This window comes from Megachile rotundata, chromosome 15, assembly GCF_050947335.1.
Source record: "Megachile rotundata isolate GNS110a chromosome 15, iyMegRotu1, whole genome shotgun sequence".
Taxonomy (NCBI): Eukaryota; Metazoa; Arthropoda; class Insecta; order Hymenoptera; family Megachilidae; genus Megachile; species Megachile rotundata.
The window spans coordinates 7737457-7764175 of NC_134997.1; the positions used below are offsets into that span (position 1 = coordinate 7737457).

At 36.9% G+C, this 26719-nt stretch overlaps 1 protein-coding gene across 27 annotated transcripts in view; it reads right to left on the bottom strand.

Moving 5' to 3' along the window:
• The window catches only part of LOC100878152 (protein muscleblind), a 491425-nt gene that overhangs the window by 435826 nt on the left and 28880 nt on the right, over window positions 1-26719 (bottom strand). For 23 of the 27 annotated variants that reach the window (XR_013040693.1, XM_076540516.1, XM_076540518.1 and 20 more), the window contains exons 2-3: window positions 25311-26384; window positions 23663-23996 (exon numbers count right to left, since the gene is read on the bottom strand). Coding sequence is in view for 26 of the 27 variants with exons in the window: in XM_076540516.1 (XP_076396631.1) it covers window positions 23663-23848 (186 nt within the window). In the remaining variant the exon portion in view is untranslated. Of the gene's footprint in view, window positions 1-17385; window positions 18366-23662; window positions 23997-25310; window positions 26385-26719 lie in introns of those variants that run through there. The other 4 variants (XM_076540503.1, XM_076540505.1, XM_076540501.1 and 1 more) reach the window with 3 other exon arrangements.

Sequence of the window (26719 nt, forward strand, 5' to 3'; positions counted from 1 at the left end):
AACTCATCAAGTTCATACACCTTCTAGTGTTTGATACATGCTGGTAACAGGAGACTTTATGTTTGAATACTTTGGATAACAGGTACCTGATGTCAACCTATGGTTGACGCGTGAAGTGACCCAAGTTAGAGTTACTCCAATCGGTCAGAATAAAAATATAGACACTTCACACATACAGAGTTAGCATAAAATTCATTCAATTTGAAAAGCCTATGTCTTCAAAAGTACGCGTACACATATGAAGTATATGAAACATATGAATGAGATATACGAAAGGAACCACAGACCAAGTTACTTCACCAAGTTACCCTTCACAAATGTTCAATATGTGCCTCTTTGACACACGTCCAGATAATCAAGCAGTGATGCGTTCTTTAACCTCGACTAAGGATTGCAATAGTGGTACGTAAACAAGGTCCTAACGTCCTCAACGTCCTAAGGTCCCTAACAGGAAGAAGTCGCGGAGCGTCAAATCAGAGGAGGCCAGGAACCAAAGCTAGATTCTAGGGTACCATCAGTGCTGCAGTGCATTCAACTGAACTGTGCTACAAAATGGAATGAGCTCGATTATCTGTCATGTCACCACATATGGAACATTTGAAGAGAGTGTATAAACTTGCTAAATTTGTTCTTATATATCTTTCATGTGTGTACATGTACTTTTGAAAATACAGCTTCTTCGCAAAAAATGAATCATTTAAGCTAACCCTGTATTTTCGGCAGTCAATTGACTCTCAGGCACAGTAATTATGTCAAGAACAATGACAGGCAAACGTCTCCACAGTGACAGTGCGAATTGCGTTCAGAAAAATTGACAGTAACAATACTGTCATTATTATTGCTTACCGATATGTCAGTTATGAAGTTATCACTCGTTATGAAAAGCTCAAAGCCCAAAGCTCAGAGCTCATAGCACAAATCTCAAAGCTCAAAAGCTGAACAGCTCACAAGCCCAAAAGCTCAAAAGATGAAAAGCTCAAATGCTCAGAAGTGCGAGTGAAAGTCAGGCAAATCGAACGACACAATCGAGCGAAGTGTTTACAACGAGTCATACCGAGTGACTTCTTTCACTCTGATTCAACCTACGCGCTAATTCCTCGGTTGTCTACAATAAGTAGAATATCTGTGTCGAATAGACGAGGGGATAGAACTTGAAGGATATGTTCCAGGCAAAGCAGCAAGGGCCAGTTTCAGTTAAGCGTAATCAATAGTATTACTCTGCATCCATTATAGACGGCAGCTACGGGCTACAATGGAGGATCATTAGGAATAGGAGATAACACCGTAGCAAGATCAATTCCGCTTTGAGGTTACCGACTGGTCCGAGCTGAATAGATTGCTCTTGTTATAATAGCATTAAGACGTGCTTATTTTTCATGCCGTTATGGCCAGTTACCGGACTCGAGAAATTTTAGAGGTGCAGGAGTTTTTGGAACGGTACCAGATGAGGTGATCGGAGGATGTTTGGAAAGTTTGGATGTTTTGGAAATTTGAGATGTTTTGATTTGAGATTTGTTTTGGAGTTTGAGATGTTTTGCAAGATGAGAATTTTTGGGTTTTTGGGAATTTTTTGAGACGTGTGGGAATTTTTATTTTCATGTGGGAAACATGAAATTAATGAAATTGATGAAATTGATGAAATTGATGAAATTGATGAATTTTATGAATTTTATGAGTTTTATGAGTTTTATGAGTTTTATGAGTTTTATGAGTTTTATGAGTTTTATGAGTTTTATGAGTTTTATGAGTTTTATGAGTTTTATGAATTTTATGAATTTTATGAATTTTATGAATTTTATGAATTTTATGAATTTTATGAATTTTATGAATTTTATGAATTTTATGAATTTTATGAATTTTATGAATTTTATGAATTTTATGAATTTTATGAATTTTATGAATTTTATGAATTTTATGAATTTTATGAATTTTATGAATTTTATGAATTTTATGAATTTTATGAATTTTATGAATTTTATGAATTTTATGAATTTTATGAATTTTATGAATTTTATGAATTTTATGAATTTTATGAATTTTATGAATTTTATGAATTTTATGAATTTTATTAATTTTATTAATTTTATGAATTTTCTATCTTGAATTTTCGCAAAGTTCAAACCATGAGATATCGACGAATCCCAAACTCTGTAATATTTAGTATAATTATTACATTATACCTAATACTCCCGTGAAAGTTGCAGATAATAATGTTCCACTATGTTTCGCAAAGAAAATGAATAAATAATTGCAGGATATAGCACAGATTATAAATTAACTGCTGCATTTACTATTCTTACCTGCAACATTACGTAGAACTAATCCTGGTGAAAGTCTCAGGCGAAAGTGATTGATTTCAATCTATTTTGCATATAATAGTGAGTTTCATTTGGTACTTTTACTTTCTGTACTTTATAGAATATCTCGAAGTAATTTATTTCACATAATTAGGTATATTAGAACGGCGATATAATATAGGACGATACAACGCTTAGTTGTACATGTATGTATAACGTGTGGCAATATATGGCATGTCTGTAGAGTCTCGATACATAACGATGCAACATGTGACGACAGTCCATATGTGACAATGTTACATATGACGATAGTCCATGTGTGACAATGTAACGTGTGACGATAGTCAATATGTGACAATGTTACATGTGACGATAGTCAATATGTGACAATGTAACATGTGACGATAGACCATACGTATTAATGTAACATGTGACGATAGTTCATATGTGACAATATAACATGTGACGATAGTTCATATGTGACAATGTAACATGTAAAGATAGTTAATATGCGACAATGTAATATGTGATGGTAATTCATATGTGACAACAGTCCATATGTGACAATGTTACATGTGACGATAGTCCATGTGTGACAATGTAACATGTGACGATAGTCAGTATGCAACAATGTAACATGTGACGATAGTCAATATGTGACAATGTTACATGTGACGATAGTTCATATGTGACAATGTAACATGTGACGATAGTTCATATGTGACAATGTAACATGTGAAGATAGTTAATATGTGACAATGTAATATGTGATGGTAATTCATATGTGGCGATAGTCCATACGTAACATATGTAATATCACATCGAACCACATATCACAAAGTGGAATATCACATATCCCACATACTATGCAATATCACAAACTTCCATGTTACCCTCAGTACACTCTCAGTATATCATACAATGTAATTCCACACTCAACATTAAAAGTGTACAGTCACACTCTGTAACATATCAGAGCCATAGTCCTTCCAAACACCCAGATCAACTTACGCGCCAACTCCTGGGCTTCTACTATGAACCCTAACAAGCAAAACCATAAGCAAAAACTGAACACCGTCTTTGACTCTCAGTATCGTTACGTCAACTGGTTCTTGAGGCTTTCGCAAGTCAAGGTTGTTCATACTGATTATTAGTAGGGGCTTCTGGATGTAAACCTTGTTCAACAGGATAGCTACCTCGTGTAATCCACTATTTAACTTAACTGGGTCGTCATTCAAAAGAGTCGTTTTATTATTGCGTATGTAATGAGAAACAAATGGCGGTCTGGCTGGGCTAATGATGTTTAATGGGTATCAGAGGCTGTGGAATCTAGAGATGCAGGAATTGTTTGGACGTTCGTTTTTTTGGAGGGAAGGAAGTTGATTTAGGGATCTGGGAATTTTTTGGGAGAGTTAAAATTTAGTAGAGTGATTTGTGGGGATGGGAATTGAAATTTGGTAGTTTGGTGATTTATGGACGTGGAAGTCAAAATTTGAGAGTTTGATGATTTGGAGGGATGGAAGTTGGAGGGTGGTACTTTGGTAATGTAGGGATGGGAACTGAAGTACTTTGGTAATTTGTAGTGATGGGAGTTGAAATTTGGTAGTTTGGTGATTTGTAATGATGGGAGTCAAAATTTGGTAATTTAGTGTTTTGTAGTGATGGAAGTTGAAATTTGGTAATTTGGTAATTTGTAGTGATGGAAGTTGCAAGTTGGTAATTTGTTCATATGTAGTGATGGAAGTTGCAAGTTGGTAATTTGATCATATGTAGTGATGGAAGTTGCAAGTTGGTAATTTGTTCATTTGTAGCGATGGAAATTGCAAGTTGGTAATTTGTTCATTTGTAGTGATGGAAGTTGCAAGTTGGTAATTTGATCATATGTAGTGATGGAAGTTGCAAGTTGGTAATTTGTTCATTTGTAGCGATGGAAATTGCAAGTTGGTAATTTGTTCATTTGTAGTGATGGAAGTTGCAAGTTGGTAGTTTGATAATTTACCGATTTTAGGGTTTGAAGTTAGTTTGAAAAAATATATAACGTTGAAGAACTCCTAAATGTCTCAACCCCTAAATTTCTCAACTACTAACCCTGAAATATCCAACTAACGTCCCAATAAATAACAAAAGAACTTACAAAATAGCTTTGATCCCAACATTAATCAAACTACCCCTTAATTTCGCCGTCTCTCGACTCCCCCCGACAAAAACAAGAAAGTCGTCCGATTTTGTTGATATCGATAAAAATGGAGGGAAGCATTCTATCGGTTCTGACAAAGATTTTGAGGCAACCCTCTTGTCCCAGAAAACAAAAGAACAGCGGCTGTTGCTCGTTTCTGCCTCCATTTCCACCCCCTTGACTTTCCACTTTCTGTCTCCGCCTAACCCTTCCTTTTACCCACGCAATATCTCCCAGCGATATTTTTGCCCGCAAAAATATTAAATATTTATTTCGGTGACGCAACACGAAGGATCTCGTGACTGGAACGATCGCGTTCCCCACAATTTTTCCAACGATTTTATTGGAGCAACGTCTAGGTCTATTTAGAGCAAGAAAACATACTCGTTTCACGGCGAACGGTGAAGGATCACGCAATAAATAAAACGAAGAGCCGAAATTGAAATAAAAGTCGAGGATCGTGTGCCAGTGGGTTTCGAGTGTGGCTGGCTTTTAAAGAAATTGCCTGACACGAACCGCCTTTCGACTCGAATATACAGTGTACGATAGGATATGTGCAAACGCGTTCGTTTCTACACGCGATAGTTTCGCGGCCTTTGAAATAAGAATTTCCACGCGGAACGGCTTATAACCCACGGTATTCACGGGTAATCTTTTGATCCGCGGAAACGAATCGAAAGGAGCGTTTACGTTCCGAAACAGTACTCGTTTGTTTCTGATGAAATTCGATGTTCCGCATTTTCGGGCTAATAGAAAATTGCGAGTCTTGGTCACGATTATTCGAGGGAAAATTTGAATACGGTGGTGAGAGAAAACTTGATGGTATTTCGTGAGATATTGTAATTAGGTGGGAGAATCTTGTATAATATTAGAATCTTGAATAAGATCTCGTATAGTATTAGATGTCATATGTGATTATGCTACATGCATTATGCATCACATATTATATATTATTATAATAATTATTCTATCATATTTTATAATAATATATGACACCTTTATAATTCTTCTTTACTTTACTTTTTACATTTTTTGATTTTGTGTAATGTTAGATATCACATATGGTGCGTCATGCATGATGCATTATGCGTCACGCAATATACGGTATATTATATATTACTGTGAAAATTATTATATTATATTTTATAATGTTATATAGATACATCTACAATTTTTTTCTTAAATTTTTTTAATGTATGTTATTTTTTAATAATATGTAATGTATGATGTATTATACTTTTAACTACCACATAGTTATATGACATGTATAATATTATTACAGTAAGTAGTATATATTATTATAAAATATAATATGACAATTTTTATATGGTATATATCATATATTAAATAATAATTATTTATACTGAAATTCATATAAAAGTTCAGCAAGTTTACAAACAAGTATAAATGAACAGTCTTATAGTAGAATATTGAAACTGTAAAAACTAGAATAATAGTAAATTATAAAATAATAAAGTGGTTGAATAATAAAACATTAGAATGATGGAATAGTAGAACGACAAAAAATAGAATAATAAACCAGGAAAAAGATGATTAAGTAGAATAGTAGAACAGTAGAAAGCACGATGGTAAATTAAAAAAATGGTAAAATGGTGGAACAGTAAAAAGTAGAATAGTGAAACTGTTGAGTCAGTAGAAAGTAGAATAGCGGGACAGTTAGATGGTAAAATAGTAGAATAGTAATTTTATGATAAACAGATGTAATAAAAAATGGAATATAGTAGAACAGTAGAGTGATAAAATAGTGAAATAAGAAGATGGTATAGTGGTAAAATATTGGAGTGGTGGAATAGTTAAATATGCAACAGAATGGTAAACTGATGCAAATAGTAATAGTTATAAAACTGATAAAATGATGAAATGGAAAAATGGTGCAGCAGACTGGTATAAAATAGTGTAAATTAGCATGAGTTAATAGAAAATAGTAGAAATTAGTATAAAATAGTAGAGAATAGTGTAAAATAGTGTAAAATAGTAGAAAATAGTAGAAAATGGTATAAAATAGTATAAAATAGTAAGAAATAGTATAAAATAGTATAAAATAGTATAAAATAGTAAAAAACAGTATAAAGTAGTAAAAAATAGTAAAAAATAGTAAAAAACAGTAAAAGAACAGCATTACATAATAGAAAATAGTGGGAAATAGTAAAAAATATTAATAAATGTTAGAAAACAGTGAAAAATCAGCAGAGCCTTAAAACTACACAACCTCAAAATAAAAAAAAATGATTTCAAACACACCACTCAAAAAACCCAAAGACCCTTAATAAATCTACCAATTAAACAATTAAATTACAAAAGATTATTAAAAAGAAAAACAGAAAAGAAGCAAACAATTACCAACGCAAGGATATATTTATGCCGCCAAGCGCTCAATAATAAGACACCGCGATAAAAAAGAAGAAGATAGAAATGACTTGTTGCCAAGAACGAAATGAAATCTCCTCGTTCGAAAACGAAGCGCCTCCCCATTCCAAACAAAAAAGTCCGAAGAAAATTCCACCGATGAGAAACAAGTCTATATATAACAGAGTTTTTAGTAGAAACATGTTTTTGTACTCAAGCACCATCTCGAAGACCATTTTAGCATCAAATGATGCAACTACGCAGGGACCACACGCGGGAAATATGGTGAGTATTTTCTAGCATACCAAGGAGCGACAGACGCGTACTATTATTAAACCACACCGTGTACAGTCGACAGCAAATCTGGCTTCCCTAAGGAAAACATTGAGAAGAGGTGGGGAATGGGTCTATCGTTCTTTGATTCCTGGGGATTTTTGGGATATTTGGATAGGATATGAAGATTTGTAGGTAAGATAAGAATTTGAGGGTGGAGGAAGTTGGATCGTCGATAGTTCACTGGTTTAGGATTTTGAGGATACGCGAATTTGGGGGTGTGGGGGTTTGGGGATTTAGGGATTTGGGAATTTAGGGATTTTGGGAACTTAGGGATTTGGGGATTTAGGGAATTGGGGATTTAAGGAATTGGGGATTTAGGGAATTGGTGATTTAAGGATTTGGGGATTTAGGGATTTGGGGATGTAGGATTTTGAGGATTTAGGGATTTGAGGATGTAGGGATTTGAGGATTTAGGGATTTGGGGATGTAGGGATTTGGGGGTTTAGGGATTTGGGGATTTAGGGATTTGGGGATGTAGAGATTTGGGGATTTAGGGATTTGGGAATTTAGGAATTTGGGGGTTTAGGGATTTGGGAATTTAGGAATTTGGGGGTTTAGGGATTTGGGGATATAGTGATTTAGGAATTTAGGGATTTGGGGATGTAGGAATTTGAGGATTTAGGGATTTGAGGATGTAGGGATTTGAGGATGTAGGGATTTGGGGATTTAGGGATTTGGAGATTTAGGGATTTGGGGATGTAGGAATTTGAGGATTTAGGGATTTGAGGATGTAGGGATTTGGAGATTTAGAGATTTGGGGATGTAGGAATTTGGGAATTTAGGAATTTGGAGGTTTAGGGATTTAGGGATATAGTGATTTAGGAATTTAGAGATTTGGGGATGTAGGAATTTGGGGATGAACAAATTTGGAGATTTAGAGATTTAGGGACACAAGAATTTATGGGTCGAGGGATATTTGGGACGAAGAATTAGGAGACGTAGGAAATTGGGGAGATAGTTCATTTAGAATTTGTGGATATTGGAATCTAGGAATTTGGGAGTGTAGAAATTAATTGACCTAGAGATTTGGGGATGTAGAAATTTGAGAAGAGAGAAATTTGTGCATTTAGGGATTTTTGAGCCAAAAATTCAAAAGACACAGGAATTTGGGGAAATACATATTAGAGGATCTAGGGATATAAGAATATAGGTACTTGTAACTCTAAAAACTTGCAAAAGCTTCAGAGACTGATGTCTCCAAAAAAGTAACTATAAATTTGAATATAAAGGAAAGGTATGAATCTAGGGACATGGGAGTCTATAAAATTAATGGCGAATAAATTTTCTTATCTAGGGATACGAAAATCTTGGAATTTGCCAAAAATTTGAAATTCTTGAAATTTCTAAATTTTCCAAAAATTAAAATTCTCGAAATTTCTAAATTTTCCAAAAATTTGAAATTGTCGGAATTTCTAAATTTTCCAAAAACTTGAAATTTTCTAAATTTCCAAATTTGCAAAACTAGAAAATTAAAAAAATGTACACATTTAATTAATAATAGGAATTTTTTAATTTTCCAACTTTCAAATATCAAAATCCTTGAATTCGTCAAAGTCTAAAATTTATACATTTAAAAAGTATTTAAATAAAGCGAAGTAAGTTAATAATAAACGATAATGACAATTATGGGGTAACTATTTGTTCACTAACGAATGAAAACAAGAACGATCAGAAAAGTGTTCGATAACCGGAAAGAAAACGGGAACCGTGTGAAACTGAAAGTTATCTACAGGTTAAACGAAAGAGGAAGTTCAAGGTACCGTTGTTCGTCAACAATCGTAAGTGATACGTGTTCAAGCTCGAACGAAAGTGAAAACACTCGACCATCGTTATGATACACACTCGAATGATATAACATACACTCGAGTGTAGCTTTCTTTTAATTAAAAACGAGGACCGACTACTTTCAGTCATCGAAAATCCCAATCTAAAACTTCTGAAACTCTGTACATTTTGCCACGTATCAAAATAAATTTTAGATAATCATTTGTAGACTCAAGTATTTCCGAATTTCTTGTTAGCAGATCTCTAAATTCATACCTCCTTAAATTCCTAAATTCCCAAATTTCTAAGTAATAAAGTTTAAGTCAAAGTTTACTAAATCTCTAAGTCCAATATCCTCCACTAGTTCCAATAGTTTCCACATCCCTTAGTTTACAATTGCATATGTTTGAAACGTCGTTAACTCCCTAGACGGAAGTTTTGGACCGCTTCGAAGAATCCACTAACCACTCAACCTGTTCAAATTCTCGACGCGTATGATCCCGATGGCCACGCGTACTACGCGCGTGACTCGCGTGTACGCTTTGCGTGATTCCATGCGTTACTCGTTATTCATGCCTGTTACAGCACGTCCTCTGTTTTTAAATACAATAAGAGAGACACACACCGGTTCGTACAGCGGTCAGTTAAGTAATACTGTTGCGAAACACGAGACTGGTCTATCATCGACAACGGAAAAACGCTGCTCTTTCAAATTCGTTCGTGAGTCATCGTTGTTTATGACACCGCTTACTTTTCACGAACATGTTATGTATTAACAGATAACTTTAACGATTTCACATTTTCTCATGAATTTTTAATTTTTAAGGTAAACTGAATTTTGGTGCTTTTCACTTTATTTAATTGTAAATTATAGTATAAATGTATTTAAATATTTATAACATAATAACAATTTGTGGGTAATTCACAAAATATTTACTGTCAAACAAAATTTAAAGCATCTTCGAATATGGAACTTTAATAATGTTCTGAATTGTCAATCGACTTCTTTGTACTGTTCCTTCAATTTCCGTATAAGATTCCTTTTCTTTATACAACTTCAATATCATTTTTCGTCCTTCCTTTCTTCCCCTTTCTTGGCGTTTCTAAAATTGCTCGAGTTTTTCCAACTGTTGACAACGATTGAGTTACCAGAACATCGTTCACTTGTTGGAACAAGTATGTCATTAAAATAGTATACTACAATGGTATATTATAATGGAATGTTAAGCAGAAGTATTTATTTGTATTAAACTGTGTGGATCAGCTTTCGAATGCAGTTACAGTAAGGGTTCATTACAGTAAGGTCGCGGTAACTGATCGCTGTTTAGGTTTTAATACGTTCAGTTACGAAGGGACTTTAGTACTTAGCTAATGCAAACTCAGTATGTTCATTCTGTACTTTATTTTGTTTCGAGTATGAAGGATTATGCTAAAGTCGCCTAACTGATCGGCATTTGGGACTGAACATGATCAGTTACAGAGAGACTGTAACGCTTAGTTAATGTAGTCCCAATATGATCGTTGTCTACCTTATTAATTTTGTTCTGTTTCGAGTACAAAGCATTATATTATACTAGGGTCGCCTTAACTGATCGCTATTTAAGTCCAAACACGATCAGTTACAGAGAGACTTTACTGATCAACCATATACAATCTTAATATGATCGTCATCCACTTTATTAATTTCGTTCTGTTTCGAGTGTGAATGATTAGTTACAATAAGGTCGCCTTAACTGATCGTCATTTAAGTCCGAACACGATCAGTTACAGAGAGACTGTACAGTTCAGCTAACGCAATCTCAATATGTTCATTGTTTACCTTATTAATTTTGTTCTGTTGCGAATTCAGAGCATTAAATTACAGTAGAGTCGCCTTAATTGATCGCCATTTGGATCTGAACACGATCAGTTACGGAGGGACTGTAGCATTCAGCTAACACAATCTCAATATGATCGTTGTGTACTTTCTTAATTTTGTTCTGTTTCGAGTTCATATCATTAAATTACAATAAGGTCGTCTTAACTGATCGTCGTTTGGGTATGAACACGATCAGTTACGAAGGGACTGTAACACTCAGCTAATGCAGTCTGAACATGATCTTTGTCTACTTTATTAACTTTGTTCTGTTTCGAGTGCATATCATTAAATTACAATAAGGTCGCCTTAACTGATCGTCGTTTGGGTATGAACACGATCAGTTACGAAGGGACTATAGCATTCAGCTAACGCAATCTCAATATGTTCGTTGTCTACTTCATTAATTTCGTTTTCTTTATATAGACAGACAGATAAAACATACAAGTCCTCACAAAGCTAAATACAAAGTCACATAGAGTTAAAATAAACGACTTTTTTCGTAGGACTGAATGTCCAAATCGCGAACACTTAAGTCCATCATTGTACATCTTACAACGGACATTTTAGTACCGTGACCACCGCAGGATTAATTGCGTAGCGCGTTCCGTTGGCCCTATACGACCGTGATCCGTTCGACGGGCAGTCGATTTGGCCATCGGTGCTCTAGAGAAGAGTTGATCTCGCATAGCTGAGAAGAGGCAACTATAGCGTGTGGCACGAAGCAGGGCTCGGGGCCAGGAATCGATAACACATGACGGCATATAGGCACATACTGGACTGACCACAGAATGCCATCCCCTTCACCCTCGATCCCAACTCGTCCTCACCCCTCTGGCCAGTTGCATCCACGGAAATGCACGTCCCTGCACGGATAGGCACGGCAGCCATCCCTTCCTGTCCCTTCGTGCTGTTCTACTCTTCCTTCAACTCGTGCAACGACCACCCTCGATGCCACCCCGGGTTCCGACCCGTTCTATTACAGGGACAGGCATTGCGGCTAATGCCGTTCAGCCGTAAATTACGTGAAAGCGATAGACGGTTGCCTAGCCTGCACCGCACCTGTACGATTTTTAGCCTCGCCATAGCCTACGTTTCTGCGTCCCGCGACCGCAAACGTACACACGCCTGCTACGCTTGTTTCTGCACTCCACAGATATAACCGGGAGTTCAGGGGCTTTTACGGAATGCCCAAATTTGTGTACAACACCGATCGACTGATACTGTGCCCCGTTGCCTCAACCACGTGGGTATGCAGATGTGGACTCTACATTCTTCATCTTTATTTTGCAATCTTTTCAGGACTTATGAAGAAGTACTAAGCCTAAGTGTTGTATACCACGGTGTCCCGATATATGGCCGTGAATACCGGCGTAAATCTGCGGTGGGTTAAGTGTTAGGGTTTCGAGTACGAAGAAATCGAGTTGGGTGAAACCAACAGTCGCGCATTGTTCGCGCAGAGTTTGAAAATCGATTCGAGTCGGCGACACACGGCAGACAGACAGATGGGCTTCTATACCGACCGACAGACAGGCAGGCAAGCAAGCAGCCAGACTGGCAGGTTCTCCTGTATTACTTCTAGCCCACAAACTACGCCTCTTCTCCTTCCCGATATTACCTCTCTGATATCTCGGAGAGCTCGCTGGAATATCTTACGTAGGAACCGTCTAAACGTTTGCCATTCCAGCCGAGTGGAAATTCATTTAATTGCCTCGAAAGATCAAGAGCTCTTCTCTTTCTTTGCCGTATCTCTTGCCTTACGGCGGCTCTCCTCCTTTTTTCTCATCCAGACCACCACTTTTCACATATATTACGTGTACATTGTCGAGTGGATACGGACTTCTCAAAGATTTACAGAACCGATCTGACTTTCATGTTGCGGGACCGCTTTTTATTCCTTTTATTGATTAACCGCCCGGGGGAACTTTTAACGAGGACACTGGCCAAAAGATACATGTGTCTTGATCGGAATATGATGCTGGAAGATTATTGAAGTTTGTCAAAGGTTAGCGCATACAAGTGGACCCAGAAGAAGTATTATAGAAAGAGATAAAAATGAGGACATGTATTTAAATATTTTAATTTTTTCCTCTTCATCTGCTACTTTATTTGCAATTTAAATTATTGAGATTGTAACAAATTATTATAGAAGTAATTCATTTTAAGGCAAACTAGTTAAATTTAATTATGAACTAATATATTTTATTAAATAAACAATGATACACATAATAATACTTATAATTTCCCTAATTGTAACAAAATAAAAATAAAAAAAAAAAACACCCAACTGGACGCGAACCTGGGACAAAAGATTAAGAGTCCAACACTTTAATCACTGCACCACAAAGCTCATTAAAAAATAGCACTAAATTAATATATATCTAGTAACGTGCAAATATTTCTAAATCACAAATTCATCAATTTTTTAAAAAATGTCTTCATTCGAAAATTTCGTACATGAAGCACTGACCGTAAATTTCATTGGAAGTTCACGAGGGTCAAATCGGAAGCAACCCTCAGAAGATTTAAATGGTCAAAAAAAGTGAGACAAGAGGGGAGAACTAGATAAATATAAATCCGGTCGTGATCCTTGCAGAGCAACGTGCAGCATCTACGAACAGTGCCAACGAATGTATCGAATGAACTTACGGCATGCCGGAGATCGCGTGCCTTACAGAAAGAAGGTCAAGCGTTTCAACGATGCGTCGGCCTTTGACCTCTGACGAAAGACGGGTCTAGAAAACCTTTACCCCTAGGTCAGACTGACTCGATGACAAGTCTCTGCGTCTGAGCCAATTGTGAATCGACCAAAAGGACTTTTGTTTAGGTACTATGTGTGTGGTTGTTATGTTCATTCTGATTTATGTTTATATTTGGGGAGTGTGGTTTGAAGGTCGCAAGTTTTTGGGTCTTTTACAGATGTGAGTTTGTGAATTTTTGTATTTTTGAATTAGGAGATTTATATATTTATAGGATCAAATTATTAAGTGGGAAAAGTATTGAATTATGAAGTTATAGTGTTACTAGATTATTGAGTTGTTAAGATGTGTGGACACTATGATATCGCTATAGAAAGTTGAAGTATTAAGTTAGTAAGTTAGAAAGCTAAAAAATTATCAAGATGGTAAATTGTCAAGTTACCTAAAGTACCAAGTCACTAAGTCACCAAGTTATCAATTCATCAAGTCACCAAGTCACCAAGGTACTATCAATCCAAACTATGAAGATACGAAGTTACCAAATAACCAAGTTATTAAGATATAAAGGCATTATAATACCACTATAACAAGCTAACAAATTATCATGTTAATAAATTATTAAGTTAGTAAATTACTAAGTTAACAAATTACCAAGTTAGCAAATTACCAGGTTAATAAATTCACAAGTTAGTAAGTTTTCAAGTTATCAAGTTACCATGTTTCCAAGTTCTCAAGTTTCCAAGTTATCAAGTTTCCAAGTTATCAAGTTTCCAAGTTATCAAGTTTCCAAGTTATCAAGTTATCAAGTTATCAAGTTATCAAGTTTCCAAGTTACCAAGTTTCCAAGTTATCAAGTTTCCAAGTTATCAAGTTTCCAAGTTATCAAGTTTCCAAGTTATCAAGTTTCCAAGTTATCAAGTTTCCAAGTTATCAAATTACCAAGTTATCAAATTCCCAAGTTCCAATTTACAAGATCTCTAAATCTCCAAGCCCCAAATTCCCAGACCTCTAAATCCCCCAGTCCCAAATCCCCAGATCTCTAAATTTCCAAGCCCCAAATTACCAGATCTCTAAATCCCTCAGTCCTAAATCCCCAGATTTCTAAATCCCGAAGTCCCAAATTCCTAGATCACTAAATCCCCAAATCCCTAAGTGCTAAATCCTCAAGTCCCAAATCCCCAAACTCCAAATCTCAAAGTCTCTAAATACCCATATCCCAAGTATCGCAACCTCTAAATTCCCAAGTCTCAAATCCCCAAATTCCAAATCTCAAAATCTCTAAATTCCCATATCCCAAATCTGACGACCTCTAAATCCCCATGTCCCATGTCCCAAATCCCCAAATCACCAAGTCCCAAATCCCCAAGGCTCAAACTCCAAGATCCCTAAACCCCCAAATCCCCAACTCATAGATCTGCAAATCCATCACCTAAATCCCCAAATTCTCAAAATCCTAAACTCTCAAATCCCAAATTCCCAAATTCCCAAGTTCCAAATCCCAAAATCTCTAAATCCCCAGGTCCCAAATCCACCACCCAAAATCCCCACAACCAACCATCTTTTCCCCAGTTCCCAAACGCTCCAACCGCATGAACACATCTTTGCATCGGACTGTACATCGCCAGCTAAAAATTGGCAGAAACGCACGGCGTTAGCGTAAAATCGTTCTACACGGATGTTTCAGTGGACCACGGTGTAGTAACTTTAGATTCTTGCGGGCAGCGAGCGCGTCGTATTTCCGTGACGGGATCAGAAAATCGTATTGGTGGACTGGCAAAACGAGAAGAGAGCAAACAGAGAGAGAGAGAGGAGCTTTTCATGGTAACAGACACGAAAAACATAGTTAACAGCTGCTACCGTCGCCTTCATCGGCACGACGCTATCGGCGTCGGCGTCGCTATATCGTCGTCTCTCTTCCTCTTCTTCTCTACCCCTACTCTGCACCTGTCGCGTCCGTTAACGCGAGACTAAAATACGAAACGACGTGCTCTCGTGAGCGGAATCATTTCACGGAACCTTTCCTTCGATGTAACATCATCTCCGTACCACCAATTTCTGTTCGACTGCTTCGCCCGAAATGTTCTGATATTAATACTTGCTTCAACTTTTCTTGGATACCTGTTTAGGTGCATTGAAAGTACTCGTTAAATAAAATTTAACGGCGCTTATTGTGTGTCGGGGAATGCATTCGTTCAAAAGTTAGACGAGCATTAAGTTTAGGGTCAGTGTTTGGGCGCCATATTGATTTCTGTCCGCAAGCGACCAATGAGCGACGCCGGCGATTGTAGGCTGACCACGTGGGCGATGGCCGTTTTGGCGGGACCGTTCAAACGTCTATTCTCACTTCTATATCTTCGTACCTTTATAAATTTATATCTAGTATAATATTTATATTTAATATGTTTCCTCATATTTAATGTAAGTTTGTACGTAATTAATGATTCATATTGACCATTTTATGCAACTGAATTTGTACGTAAAATATTTGTATAAGAAGAGACATTTGAAGGGTAGTGAAGTCTAGGTATTATTTTCGAGGCACCGTGTACAGGGGTCCTTAGTGACTGGCAAGCTGTCCGATAATAATTTACATTTCCATCAAATCGACTCGATTTTTCTCCAAGCATCACGTCAAGCTCACAAATTTCACCGAGCGCATCGGTTCAAGCGAGCACGAAGCTTTATCGTTCCGCGTAGTGGACGCGCGCGAATTGGAAAGCGATCGAACAAATAAAAAAAAAAGCATTCACGCGGTGGGGAAAGGGGTACAGAGAGAGCGGATACGAGTGACAAAAGAAGAAAGAAAGTTCAATCGTCGACGGGGCATGACGGACCGATAAAACAGGAGCAATGGCAACCGAGTTTTCGAGCGGGGTACACTCGACTGCAACGGTCGCTTCCTTTGGACGCGGACGTCTATGGAAACTCCACAATTTTTCCCTTTCTAAACCTTCCAAATTTTCAGGTTTATATACAAAAATTTACTAGTTTAACAATTGTCAAATTTCCATATTTCTAGATTAGTAAATTTTCAAATTTTCTAGTTTCCAAATTTGTAAATGTAGAGACATACTTTTGAAAGGACCTCAGATTCCTACATTTCTAAATTTAAAAATTTTACTATTTTCAAGTCTCTAGATGTCATATTTCTAGACTATTAAATTCCTAGATAGCTTATTTACAGACTAGTAAATCCGTAGATTTATTCCTACACTACTAGGTTTCAAATACTACACTGCAAGATTCGTAAAATCAAAAATTCCTATAACCCTAAAATTTATATAATTCAAATTTCCTATATCCAAAATCCCCATATAAAAAATTCCCTATATTCCACAATCCATATATCCAAACTTCCCTATACTCCAAAACCCCCTACAAAAAATTGCCTATATCTCAAAATTCATATTCCCAAAATTCCCTATATTCCAAAGTCTCCATATACAAAATTCCCTATATCCCAAACTCCATATTCCCAAAATTCCCTATATCCCATACTTCATATACCCAAAATTCCCTATATCCCATACTTCATATACCCAAAATTCCCTAACCCCAAAACCCCCTATAAAAAATTCCCTATATCCTAAAATCTCTATATTCCAAAATCCCTACATCCCAAAATTCCTATATACAGTATTCCCTATATATCTTAAAATCTCCATATCCCAAAATCCCTACATCCCAAAATCCCTATACATCCCAAAATCCCTATACATCCCAAAATCCCTATACATCCCAAAATCCCTATACATCCCAAAATCCCTATATATCCCAAAATCCCTATACATCCCAAAATCCCTAAATATCCCAAAATCCCTATACATCCCAAAATCCCTATATATCTCAAAATCCCTATAAGTCCCAAAATCCCTATATATCCCTATATCTCTACATTCCCAAAACCCTAAATCCCGAAGTTTCTATACTACATCTCTCGAAACTTATTTCTAAAATTTGAAATTTGTAAAAATAGCTCGAAAACAAGAAATGAGATATTCTTTTCCCCCACATTTACCATGTTTTTCATAGTGAAGCCAGTTTCCCTCTTGACTGTACCCGCGACATCTGCGACCGAGAAATGGCTGGCATCCGATGTCGTTCCGTGACGCGTAAAACGCCTGACAGTCAAATTAATTGAAAGTTTTAAGGTAATTGGAATCGATAACGACCGGATGAATAAGAGCCATCGTCCGACGTTTCGAAAGAAATTCAACGATCGAAAGGCAGACGAGTCATATTCTCCTTAATTTGTAGGGGGGTGGTGTATCGTGCGCGCGACGAGAAGTCCTCCGGAAGGGATTCGTCAAATTTTTATGAATTTTTAATCAAACTTGCCACAGCTATGTGTGAGACTACTATAAAACTAGGGAGTACGATTAAACACGCAAAATGTCTACTGTATCGCTATACTGTTCCGAGAGACTTCTTGTGGGACGTACAGTAGTTCAGCTCTGTTAAAGTGTGAGGTTATAGATTGGTCGGTAAATAATACAATAAACGCTGGTTTGTATTTTATTGACAATTAAATTCGTTATTAAAAGCATCTCGGTACAATTATGAAGGTATGTTTATTAACGACATGTGTGCACAAAAAAAGTAATATGGCTACATAAAACGAGAGTAGCTTGAAACAATCCTTCTTTGATTTGTTCCAATTAAAAGCCCTCGTTAACATTCCCTTTCCCAGAAAGTAATTTCCCAGAAATCTGAAAATTGATAATTATCGTCTGTCGAACGAGCAATAACTTCCACTTGAACAACAATAACCAAACACACGGATCATCGAATTTTTTGTTGCGTCAGATATAAAAGATCACGATATAATAGTCCCTCGTTCGAAATCTTATTTCAGTTTTAATTACTCGATCCTGTAATATCAATACCGTGTCATATAGTGTGTCATCCTGTATATATCCAATAAAACAGAGCAGTGAACGACGTCGATTAAACCGAGGGTCTACTTTAATATCCAGACCTCCCATCCAATCGGCCTAATTGGAATCGAACGTACGAATTTTAACCACGAGACGAACGAACCCCCGTTTTACAACCGTTTATAATCTAACCGCGCCTTACATCTTTCCAGAGCGCCATTTTTAATTAACTCCGACGACCGGTACTGTGTTAATTGCAAATTGATTTAACCCATCTGCATCGAGAGCTCTTATTCAATCACCTATCGACGTGGTTGCACGTTTCACCATTTCAATGAAACGGTATAATAGCGATTACCGTGAAACGGTGGTGTGCCTAGGATTTTTGGGTGCAATAGGGTCACGCGTTATATGGCCGTGTACTAGCTACGTTAAAATCGTATGTGTTTTACTGTACGTTTACTGTGCCACAAGATGTATTTTTTACAGGTTTCTTATGGGTTATATTTTTTACAATTTGTGTTTTTTATATGTTTTATTTTTTACGAGTGGTATTTTTTATAAGTTCTATTTTTGATGCGTTGCATTTCCATGCGTTCTATTTCTACGTGCCGTGATTTCCTTGCGTTGTAATTCCACACGCTGTATTTTCACGCGCTGCAATTTCCTCGCGCAGCCTTTTCCACGCGTTCTGTCTCCACGCGCTGTATTTCTACGCGTTCTATTTCCACACACCGTATTTCCATACGCTGTAATTCCCTCACGTTGCATTTTGCACGCATTGTAATTGCACGCGTTCTATCTCCACGCGCTGTATTTTCACGCATTCTATTTCCCTCGCGTTCCATTTACACGCGTCGTATTTCCACGCGCTGTAATTTCCTCGCGCTGCATTTTCCACGCACTGTAATTCCACGCGTTCTATATTCACGCACAGTATTTCCACGCATTCTATCTCCACGCGCTATACTTCCACGCGTTCTACTTTCACACACCGTATTTCTACGCGCTGTATTTCCCTCTCGTTGCATTTACCACGCGTTGTCGTTCCACGCGCTGCATTTCTACGCATTCTATTTCCCTCGCGTTCCACTTCCACGCGTCGTATTTCCACGCGCTGTAATTCCCTCGCGCTGCATTTTCCACGCACTGTTATTCCACGCGTTCTATATTCACGCGCTGTATTTCCACGCATTCAATTTTTCTCGCGTTCTATTTCCACACGCTGTAATTTCCTCGCGCAGCATTTTCCACGCGTTCCATTTTCACGCACCGTATTTCCACGCACTGTATTTCCCTCTCGTTGCATTTACCACGCATTGTAGTTCCACGCGTTATATCTCCACGTGCTGTATTTCCACGCATTCTATATCCCTCACGTTCTATTTCCACATATCGTATTTCCACGCGCTGCAATTTCCTCGCGCAACATTTTACACGCGTTCTATCTCCACGCGTAGTATTTTCACGCGTTCTACTTCAACGCACCGTATATCCACGCGTTGTAATTCCCTTGCGTTGCACTTTCAACGATGCGCATTTTACACAGATTGTATTTTCCAAACCTTATATTCGCCTCTATCAATAATTATACAAACCGAGGTAATATAAATATGATAAAATGAATTGTACCTAAGCACCATAAACTATATCAAAACATAACCTTCCACTCTTAAACCGCAAAATTATTGTTATGACCTCATAAAATTAATAAAAAAATTTCCAAAAAATATCTAAAATACTGTGTAAAGTTTCTAAGAATGTACTTGAATTATAACTCCTATAACTCAATTTCTAGGAACTGTATATACCCTTAACGGCCCGTATACCACCATAAGACCCATCTGGAGAGATGAAAACAAGAATTTATACGAACTCTATAAAAACTTCTCCATTTTCCCCCGCACAGAAGAAGGATTTTCCCGAGATGAATCACGGGGAGATGAAAATAAAGAGGCTAACACGTACAGACACGCGAATTACCGGTTGCACAGAATAATGTACACGTAAAAGGGATCGTTACTTACGCATCATGAAGCCCCTCCAGCGATTCTCTGGACAGCACACGAGAGAATAACCTCGATTTTCGGCCAACAATTTCCTTTCCACCGGCAAATTAATCTACCTCTTACCCGTACGATACTTCTCTAGCATTAAATGCGAATGGTAGACGTACGAAACGGCAATGTCTGCCGGCCCCTTTTATTCCCCGGCTCGAAAAATGAGCCTTTATTTCATCGGTGAAGCGTAAGGAGAGCCGCAGTTCTGCCACCTAAACGGCACACGAAACGAGCCAGACTCTATAGAAGTAGTCGGGATGCCATCCCTACAGTCGTGCGATGGTTTATTGCTAATATTTCTTCGGGGTAATATTGGTTCGCGCCACCTACATACGTCCCACCATGTTGGATAACGCTAACAGCCGTCTCGTTCGAATTTTATTACTGATTCACGTGTTTGCATACCCGGATGACCACCGCAGGCTTACGTGTCGTTACGAGACTTGTATCGTTTTCAAATTTTCTTTCAATTTTACTGCCTTTCGTCTATGTATTCCTAGCGTATTTAAAATACTTTATTCATGACGAATGAGAGATATAAAGACGATATTCTATAGAAATTAAACTTTTATAGCTTACTATCAGGGTGGTTAAAACGCACTTAATATGAGTTTTAATATGTTTTTCTATTGTGGAAGAATAAAATTATGTATTTATAGTGTGTAAGATTTCATTATTCAATTGTAGGAATCGATTTGGAAGCAGAAATAGTAATAAGAATTTGAAATTGTGTGGAGTTCATGGAGAGAGCGTATGCGCATGCGCAGAGTGTAGCGCATGCGTGATGTGTAGCGCAGAGTGTAGCGCATGCGTGATGTGTAGCGCAGTGTAGCGCATGTGTGATGTATAGCGCAGAGTGTAGCGCATGCGCAGAATGTAACACAGAGTGTAGCGCATGCGCAGAGTGTAGCGCAGAGTGTAGCGCATGCGCAGATCGTACAGCGACTCCCACGCGAAATTTAAAATCACAAACAGTACCTCAACACCTTCCACCGAAATACAACACATCGAATATCACAATTTAATTTAATTTCTCAATTTTATTCACTTAACTACAGAATGCAATAAAGAGCGATAAAAGTCTCTCCAATTCAGACGTAAAAAGTTGAAAGCAGACAAATTAACCCTGAATCGAGACTGATCTAGACAATTGTCCCTTCGTCTAATTAACTGAATAAAAGCTTCGCAAACTCTTAGACTTATTAGCAAGAAGGTTTTCCAATTTTAAACGTAATGTCCCCCTGCCTGATTCATCAAACTCGCCAAATAGTTTTTCATCTCCCCTTGACGCGCTGAGTAATTGTCGCAATTAATAACTGCAAATTCAATTTTCCAGTTCAATATCTCCTACAGGGAGAGACATTCGAACCCTGCCTATTTTACGCCTTTTTTCGCGTTCTTTCGTTTAATCATGCGTACGGGCTGCTCAGGCCTGACTGTCTACGCGATTTGTCAGGCATTTCTGCTTAACTCAGAAAATACTTTATGCAAGAAACGTTTTTATTGTACGTCTTGGGATTGTTAACCTTTGATGAACTTCGACGGAAGACATTTGATGTTATACACCCCTTGAAGACTCGTTTAGTAAATTTTATACACGTGTACTTTTACACATATGTACACATATGTATTTTTAAGCATGCACAGTTTTATGGATGTCAAATAAATAGCAAGATTCGTCATTAATAAACCTTGTATTTTAAATTAAATTTTGTTACAATTTTGTGTATTAAATCAAATTTTTTTACAACCTTGTGTTTTAAATTAAATTTTTTTGAAAACTTGTGTTTCAAATTAAATTTTATGTTACAACCTCGTGTTTTAAATAACATTTTAAATAGTATAGGAACCTAAATTAGTACGTAATTTAAACAGTATTTTAATATACTAAAATTGTGCCATGATTCAAGATTTTATATTTAGGAAAGTAGTGTAATAAGATTTTAATTTCACAAAAGTTGTGTAACAAAAAAAATTGATAAATCAAAATAGATTGAACAGAAGATAAAAATTGCTGTTTGTTTTAATTCTGTACGAATAAAATGGTGAAATATTTTTGTGATCAAGAGTAGCTGTCGCCGTAGTACGTGTAAATTTAAATAATTCGATCGAATAATAAATCAATTATTAACGATGAAAGGTCTATTAGTGGATTTTCAGTCAATAACCAGCCGCATCGAATAATCTATTAACACGTTGATTGCCATGGAATCAAGCAATTACGAATGGGAAATATGGAGAGAATTCTCATAACCGTCAGTATCAATAATTAAACATTCATTTCCTTAATAATTCTAATTTTAATGTACCACGCGTATGATCGTTTTCATTGAAGCAATCAATGATTAATATGCTTCGTATTGTTGAAATATTAATTAATATATTCGGCGAATTTACAAATTCTTAGAGACAAAAATTTCATTCTATGTTTTATAAAAATTTCAACTATGTTTTGTATTTTTATTTCCTCGCAGTGTTATTTTTTAATGATGGTTAGGTTGAAGTTCAGACAATTTTATAAAAATTTCATTCTTGTATTGGTTGACTGTCGCTCGATTTTATCAAATTACTCTTTGATAAGACGTACACTTAAATTCGTGTTCGAATAAAAATTAATAAATATTGTACAGGGTAAAGTAGCCTAATATGAGACATATTAAAAATTCTCCATTAGCCAATTTTGTTAGACTCTGATTAAGACTTTACAACTTTTATTAAACCTTGATTGCCATTTTCATTTAAATTTGATATATCATAATATATACTCTTTCTTTTGGTAAAATATGCACTCTTTCTTTTAATAAAATATGTATTCTTTTACTACGAATGCAATAAATATTTCTTTTTAAGTTTCTTCTTAAAAAATTAAAAATAAAAGTTACACAAATATTCAGATAAAAACACGTATCTTCCCACGACAACTAGTTTCCCTGTTTCTGAAACTAATTCTTTGTACTCCTCATAAAATACATATACCAGCTTCTCCTCAACATAACCAAATTTAAATTTGCAATTAGTCATATTTAAATTTAATTTTATCTTGAAATATGTCGATTTTCATCAAGATAAATTAATTAACATATCGTTTACTAATCATTATACTTCTAATGATAAATCAGTGAGCGATTTTTCGAACACAATGGATTAAAGTCTCCATAACGGAGATCCTCCGTTAGAAGAGGTCCTCATATTAGGCACCTTGATCCCAATTAATAAAGAAGGTGTAATTACCTTAATACTGTCGTAGCAAGCAGTGACCCGTCCATTCTGCACCTCGACGTTAGCCGGCGGATGAGCGAATTTGCACTCCGTGTCAGGCCTAGTACACTTGTTGCGTTGAAACTCCCTGCAAACCTCAAGCTGCAGCCATCGGGAGTCCTTGCCGTTCAGTAGGTTATTCATGTTGACCATTGCCATACTTCCAACTCCTGGAAGACCAACGGGGAACTCCTCCTTACTAGGGCTACACAAAATCCGGCTTTCTATACCGACTTTAATTTATCCTCTTCGCACGACGATCTTCTCTTCTCCGAGCACTGCGCCTTGCCTCGTTTCTTCGCGTTCACTAAATTTATCAAAACATACTTTTTGTTAGCTTAATTCGAAGTACAACAGGTTTGTCTGCTATGGGACACTCGTGGGATGTTTGAAAAATTCGAAGTCTTTGATTGATTGATTGGTTGATCGACTCATTGATTGATTGACTGACTGATTGATTGACTGACTGACTGATTGATTGATTGACTGGCTGATTGATTGACTGATTGATTGATTGATTGATTGATAGACTGATTGATTAACTGATTGATTGACTGACTGATTGATTGATTGACTGATTGATTGATTGATTGATTAACTGATTGATTGACTGACTGATTGATTAACTAATTGATTGACTGACTAATTGACTGATTTATTAACTGCTTTATTGATTTATTTATTCATGCATTTATTGACTAACTGACTGATTGATACATTCATTCTTTGATAACTGGCTGATTGGTTGATTGACACATTCATCCATGCATGCATTGACTCACTAACTGACTGAGTAACTCATTCACTAATTGATTGATTGATTGATTCATTCATTCATTCATTCATTCATCCATGACTGACTACCTAATTGACTGACCGACTGAATGACTCATTGATTCATTGATTGACTACCTGATTAACTGACTGACTGTTTAATTTATTGATTGATTGATTCATTAACTAAGTACTTGATTAACTGACTGACTGACTGACTGTATAATTAATTTATTGATTGATTCATTGATTGACTGACTGACTGACTAACTCATTGATTGATTGATTCATTCATTCATTGACTGATTGATTGATTCATTCATTCATTGACTGATTACTTGATTAACCGACTGACTGATTAATTTATTGATTCATTCATTCATTGACCGACTGACTGACTAACTGTCTGATTAATTTATTGATTGATTGATTCATTGACTGACTGACTGACTAACTCATTGATTGATTAATTCATTCATTTACTGACTGACTGAATAACTTATTGATTTATTGATTGATTGATTCATTCATTGACCGACTGACTCATTGATTAATTGATTGATTAATTGATTCATTAATTCATTGACAGACGTACTGACTGATTGATCTATTGATTGATTGATTCAGTGACTGAAATAATGGAGATTGACATACATTTTGATAAATTGAAACCAAATTATAAAAATAAGTTAGCTTATCAATGATTATCAGGTTGAAGGTTAAAATAAGTATAACATTTAACAACAGTTTAAATAATTATTATAATTGTAAATAAGAAATGTGAAATCTGTAAATTTAGTGGAGTGCCCCGAGCAGATAAGTAATAATAATAATGAAATAAGTATACCTTTCTGAATAATCTGTTTATTGTTCCATGAACGCGTCCTTTCGGCAAAGTGGCCTTTCTCCGTGTCTTCCTCGTACGTAGCGAAAAATCACGCGCGGCGTATTAATATCGCGATCGAAAACTAACCGTGTTTTATTTATCCTCCCGTCGATCCGCCTAACTATATTCGTTGTTGCGATTAGCAATTATCGAGGAACACCGTGTATCGAACCGGTCGCGATCAGCCGAACCGAACGGAAACTAAAAATAATCGAATGCCGAACAAAAATTGGCCGAACACCGTTCTTTCTATCCTCGTGATGAACTCCACACACCGGGCCACACCCGAGCCGTTTCCGAACGATCGAACAACAAACAACACGCGTGTCGAAATAGAGAGAGAGAGAGAAAGAGAGCTTCTTTGCGTGGATCTTTTTTCGTTTCTGTCACCGGTGGATCGATGATGGCGTCGGGTCGAGCAGGATTGCAGAGAGAGCGTGTAAAGAAGCGGCAGGAGGCGAAGGATACTCTCACCGTGGAAGATATATGCGAGCAAACCTACTATTATTTCCGATTCTTTCAACGATTTAGGCTCGACGAATCCGATCAGCTCTTCCGATCTTCCCTGTGTGCGATCTTCGCGCGGTGTCGAGCTTTAGTGTCGCGAGGAGGAAGGCAAAGCTTGAGAAAGCTGCGCGTCGACCACCCAGCGATTAAGTGGATTCTACGTGTCTGTTTGGTCGTTGGGTGTACGTGTCTGTTTGTCGATGGACCAAGGATTAAGGATCGGAATCCTCGATAAAGGGGTAGCTCTACGCTAAGGGATGGAAATTCGGAAGATAGAAGAGAGAGAGAATAAGCGCTAGAAGGCGGTCGAAGGCGACGAAGCAGGTGAAAGAAGGCAAAGGTCAGGTTGCGAAGGGTCGTGAATCGTGGCTGAAGGGATGGGAAAGGTCAGAATGAGTGATTGGGGAGGGAGGGAAGGGGGATTGCGAGTTAGCGAGCGACGTTGCGTTTCCGTTTCCTTCGATTCACGTCATTTATTCGAAGCGCTCTCCTTGCTCCTCCCGCGGTCCACCTCCGGTTTCTGCTGTTCTGAAAACAAACAACAATTTAATTAATCCTTTTATCTCATAACAAATATTTTTATAATTCTCATTTATATGAATTGAGTCGTATACATTCTATACACAGAATCACGCACATCCTCTCATCATGTTCCTCCTTCACATCTCAATCATGCACTTGACTTAACCTACAGCTTATATCATCCATACTCAACCTGTGCTCCACACAACTATAGTCAAAGCTTATAGCTAGTTTATACAATCAAAAACAGTTTTCAACAAATAAATACCCATTTTTTATTATTTTTTAATAATTCTACAGCACATGTGACTGTTATGTACATGTGATCTGAAGCAAAATAG